This window comes from Galeopterus variegatus, unplaced genomic scaffold, assembly GCF_000696425.1.
Source record: "Galeopterus variegatus unplaced genomic scaffold, G_variegatus-3.0.2 Scaffold3627, whole genome shotgun sequence".
NCBI classification, from domain to species: Eukaryota; Metazoa; Chordata; class Mammalia; order Dermoptera; family Cynocephalidae; genus Galeopterus; species Galeopterus variegatus.
Window position 1 is genome coordinate 159995 of NW_007729738.1, and position 5378 is coordinate 165372.

General features: G+C 53.7%; 1 protein-coding gene across 1 annotated transcript in view; it reads right to left on the bottom strand.

The window, feature by feature from the left end:
• Positions 1 to 5226: 5226 nt before the first annotated feature.
• LOC103601208 (lisH domain-containing protein ARMC9-like) overlaps positions 5227 to 5378 on the bottom strand; it is a 34686-nt gene continuing 34534 nt past the window's right edge. Inside the window, exon 8 of the mRNA XM_008585592.1 lies at positions 5227 to 5249. Within this exon, the coding sequence (XP_008583814.1) occupies positions 5227 to 5249 (23 nt within the window). The remainder of the gene's footprint in view (positions 5250 to 5378) is intronic.

Consider the following 5378-nt stretch of genomic DNA (forward strand, 5'->3'; position numbering starts at 1 on the left):
CCCATGCCCAACACTCCTGCAGCCTCCGCCCGGCTCTGCCTGGGCCACTGGGACCTCGTCTGTGGTGTGCTGTGCACAGAGGCTGGCTCCTCCTGGGCTCTCATGCCTGTTTGCCACACAACCCCTGAAGGGCAGGGATCCCTGAAGCCAGGCCATCAGTCCATCCTCATGCCCTGGGGCCAATGCGCCTCCCCTGGCGGGGCCCTTCCAGCCCAGCCTCTGGCCCGGGAGTGGTGCCGGTGTCCCTGACTTTATGCCCACCCCCCTTTTGACCCTGCTCTTCTTGCCTTCGGCTCAGGCACTTTTCCAGACTCTACCCCTGCCTTCTGCCAGGAAAACCAGGGTCCCCGGCCCTGCCCCTCTGGACCTGTAAGCCTTTGCCTGGCTTCTCCCTCGAAGACGCTGCTGCCTGAGCACAGGCCTGGGCTGGCACTGCTCAGGGCCCTGCAGTCTGAGGGAAGCACCCTACACTTGTGTCCCTTTCAGCCCTGGCCAGTGCTGCCCATGCCTGGCTGTTTAAGAACAGGAACACAAAGACCTCAGAGTCCCACTGTGCATCTGGCAGGCCCTTTTCACTCCCAGGAAGTGAATCATTCCCGCTGACCGGTCACCAAGAGCAGCTCCACGCCCTGCAGCCTGTGGGTAGATGTGTGTCTGGGAGGCACGGAGGACAGCGGGAGCAGCAAGCCGAGCGGGAAGGTGTCGGGGAACACCCAGGTCAAGTGCACAAAGCTGTCAGTTATCACGTAACTCAGGGAGAAAGGCTCTGGGCTGCCTCCTGGGGGGTGAAAGTCCAAGAGTGAACTGACGCCGGTGCTTTGGGCCAACGTCAGCGATCCGAGGATGTGGAGATGAGGGCAGAGACTCCCGGAGCAGCTGCCACCACCCACTGCACAGGGCACCCTTGGCTTCACTACTCTGGGGGCACACACTGCCCTGCTCCATCCGGCTTTCCCCAGCCTGGTCCCTGGGCCACCCAGCATGCTGCCCCCGAGGCTGCCCCTCTGGCCCTGCGACCGCCAGAGGTGTGCAGGTAAATGTTTAACAACCGGCTCTCTGGGGGGAATAACGCTCTGGTTTTAGCGTTTGCCAGTTTCCGTGGGGTAAGTACCACGGCTTTGGCTACCACAGTGATGCCCCTGACCACAGAGTTGGGAAGAGATGCCTGGTGGTCATCTCTGTGTCGTATTTCCACCACAGACACACGACAGACGCAGACCACCTGCAGGACGGACAACAGTAAGGGCAGTGAGCCATTAGGAAGGGAGGAGTTTTGAGTATTCCTTTGCTTTTAATAGAATTTATGGAAGTGTAAGTTTCTATCATTTAAGTTTTGGTAATGGCTACGTTTAAAACCAGCTCAGAGAACTCGAGGCTGGCTCCGGCCCACTGGTGCCTCCTGCCCAGGGCCAGAGCAGGGCCTGGGGACTCCCGCTCCCAGCGCTCAGGACCCCGGCCTCCCCTCCGACCCCACGCCCTCAGCGTCGGCCTGCTCTGGTGCCTGCTGACCCCGGGCTGACCCATGACCCCAGCTGTAGGGAAGCTGCTCTCAGAGGTGGTGCAGGCAGCCACCTCCGTGGCGCTGACCTTGCGACTGCCCTCCGTGCCCTGCTTTCTCTCCTCCTTGGGTTCTGGAGCCTGCAGCCCTGGTCTTCTTCCTCACATCCCTGGTCTGTCCTGGGATTCTTATTTCTCTCATCCACTCCTCTGAGAGCCTATCCACTCCCAGGATTTAATGACACCCTGAAGAGATGACTCTGTATAAGCCCCTTTAGCCCTGACTTTTTACCAATGCCACGACCACCTCCTGGAGATCTGCCCATCACTCCTATCTGGGGCTGGCATGCTGGCCTGGACTGTGGCCATCCACAAAGGCCAGAATCCTCCCTAGAAGATGGATAGTAACTTGGGGACCAGTGGGACTGTCTCTTCACATCCTAACACAGAGCAGCCCCAAAGGATATTTTTGTTCAATTGAATTAAAATGGGGAGGTTATGCCAAAGTGAAAAACAATCCTGAAAGATTTACTTCTGATAAGTGAGGTAGGTTTTCAACACCTTCTATGTGGTTGATTACTGCAGCAATGCCCCCAGTTCCTCTAGCTTCCCTGTATCCATGTCCTTCCATACAGAAGACCTTGGCCATGTGATCTGCTTTGGCTGGTGGGAGAAAAATAAACATGATGGAGTAGAGACTTGAACAGCTGTTGGACTTGATCTCTCTTACTGCAGTGGGAACCCTGAGGCCACCCAGCGAACAAGCCCAAGCTAGCTTGCTGGAGGATGAGAGGCCTCACTGGAGGAGAACCAAGGGCCCAGCCAACAGCTAGACATGAGTGAGGCTGTTGACTGCCTTCTGACCACAGACGCACAATTGAATCCAGCCAAACTCAGCAGAAGAACCACCCATCTAAGCCCAGCCCCGATTGCTGATCCACATAAGTATAAACATAATAAATTGTTGTTTTAAGTCACCGAGTTTTGGAGGTGGTTTGTTATATGCTAAACCTAACCAAGTCACTCCTTTGCAGAACCCACCACAAATTGTGTCTGGGGAGGTGAAGAAGGCTGTGCAAACACGCCCAGCCACCCAGTCACAAGGCTATGCTATTGGGCACACTGGAAGGGCCCAGGAGGATCCCCCAGATCTTGGGCCAGCAATAGGTTGAAGGGAGTGAGGCATCTACTCTGCATAAAAATTTAAGGGGGCACCCAAAAAACTCAGCAATCAAGATAAACAATATTTTAATGCAATATTTAAAAAAATCAAATTGGCAAGCTATGGCCCATTTACCAGCTGCCTATTTTGTAAATAAACTTTTATTGGAATTGGGTTAGGATTAGGTTTAGGCAAGCCGGGTAGGGTCATACAAGTTCAGGGTCAGACATTTTATTAAAAAGATTTATATTTTATCATAAATTTTTTTGCATTAATCTTATTTAAAAAAAAATTTTTTTTTAATTTAGCTCTTTTGATTTGGGTCAAATCCTTTCCACTGTACTGGCTGACCCCCGCTATCTGACTGGATCTCAAACCTTTCCCGACCTATTACATTCGCTACCAAGGGTCCTAATTTAAGCTGTTACCAGTTATACCTTGCTGTGAGTGAAGCAAATGAGAACAAGTACTATGCAGAAGAAATCAGGGGGCGAGAGAGCTGGGCTCAGCTTCCAGGGAAGCCACAATCCACCTGATGCTCACAGTTTTTCTGGAGTTCCAAAGTCTCCTCTCTACAGCTTCCCTTGACAGGTTTCATGGAGAAATCTTAGGAGCTCTATGATTAGCTCTCCAGATGACCTTTTAAAATGTCTTGGTTTGTTCACGTATTTGATTTTTTTTCCCCCTTAGATTGTGTTCACATCCAACCTCAGCTAACTCAGTGAAACTAGCAGATAGCTGGAACATTTATGAATAAGTTGTTGGTATTTTAAAAAGTGTATTTCTAGCCTTCAGCCTTGGAATGTAAACGTGTGCCTGGGAGTGGATTCCCGCAGGGGTGTGGTGCAGAGGCCTGGGTGGTATTTACTTTTCCCCAAAGACCCACCTAGCTCTCACCTGGTGAACTTAGTGTATTTGGATCCCACGTGGATACTCTTCTCATCTCTAAAAGACTATCTTTCCTTCTCCCCAAATGACCAGACATTTGCAAATCAGACTTTAGGGAGAAACAGCAGCTGCCTTTACATGAGGGAGGCGCTGGGTGGGCCCCGACAGCTCTCCCAGCCTGCTGGGCCCTGGCTGCTCCCAGGCCATGGCAGGGGGAGGCCGCGCCAGCCAGTGGCATGTGAGGAATCTGTAGGGGAGTGCATTTACTGGGGAGAACAGGAGAGATTTCTCCACTACGCTCCTTTGCTGTTCATCTGCAACCACTCTACCCTCTCTCAAGTTTCACCACGGAGTGAATCCATGTCACGGACCCTCTGCTTTCCCTCTGTCCACAGGGACCACACTGGAGACATGTGCTTGTGTTTTCTCCATGTCTCTGCAGGTGCAGTCAGCAGTTCAGAGACTGCCTGGAGGCTGACAGGTCAAGACTTCAACAACACAGAATCAAGATGTGGCTGCTGGGCTAGTCCCACAACAATGGAGTGCTATTATGCCCAGCCTGGCATCACTGCCAAGAACTCACAGGATTAACTGGGTCCCAGTCCTGGACGTGTTTCTGGTCATCTCGAGGGTAACATGGCCTCTGGCCTGCTCGATGTTCCTGTCTACCTCCGCTCTTTGCTTTCCTGAGGAGTCGGAAGGCCACTGAAAAATGCAAGGCTTATCCTTTATTCACAACCAGCAGGACCACAAGGATGTCTCCAGCAAAGGGCGTGACCCTGGGGGACGGCATGCCATTGTCATTTGCTTTCACATTCCCCCCCCCGTACACACAAGACCATCTAAATACGGGTGGATTTTATTTGACTTGGTGGCTTGGGTGACTTTCAGGACACCTGCGCCATGCTGGCTCTGAAGGCAAGCTTCCTTCCTCTGTTTAAGACTTGGGCCCTGATGTCACCCTCAGCCAGGAGCGTGCACAGGCCTCCCCAGCGGGGTCATCATCGTGCCAGCGGAGCTGCTTGCCCCGACGGTCCTAACAGAGGCAGGGAAGGAGAGGGCGTGAAACCGCCCAAGTCTCTAAGTCCTTTCAAAAACGTGAGCAGAAGCGCAGGACTGCATGGAAGAGACTGGAACAAACCGTATTCTCTACCAGATTTTAAAAGAGGAAGAAAGTACCAAATCTGCTGCGGAGGCATATGGCTCGAGAATGAATTTCCCTTCTACATTCTCCTGTTACCTCGTAGCTGGTCTAAATGAGGAGAACCTGCTTGCACAGAGGCTGCCCTGGGCCGCCGTCTTGGAAAAGGGCCGCTCTGTCTGTCGTGTCCTCGTGCCGTCTACCCAGCTGCGTGCCCGCGGGGCCAGGCTGCCCATCTGGAGCCTGCTGTTCCTGGGCCCAGAAGGTCGGCCGAGGGCCAAAGCCACCCCTGTCCTCCTCTGGGTGGGAAGGGTCCCCTCGCCAGGAGGGCAGTCACAGGCTCTTGTGGCTGTGCCCTCAGGAGAAAGTGACACGGATGGGGGAGCTGTGGTGGCCTTTCCTCAGCTTCCCAGCCACCCAGTGTCTTGTGGACAACTGTCCCTTCACATCTGTCACCTGCAGCTGCAGCCAGCTGAGAATGGGAAGCTGGCTGGTTGTCAGGCAATATGGCGGTGGCACCCAGGGAAAGACACTGTCCTCACTTCCTGTGAGATTGGCTGCCTGGACAAGAAAAGCCAGAGCAGGATACCAGTACCAAGTGGCCTCGACACAGAAGCCCCTCTGTCCCCACAGTCCCTTCTTTCAGCCTGGTCACGTGCAAGCAGAATGAAGAGCACCCCCCCCCCCCCC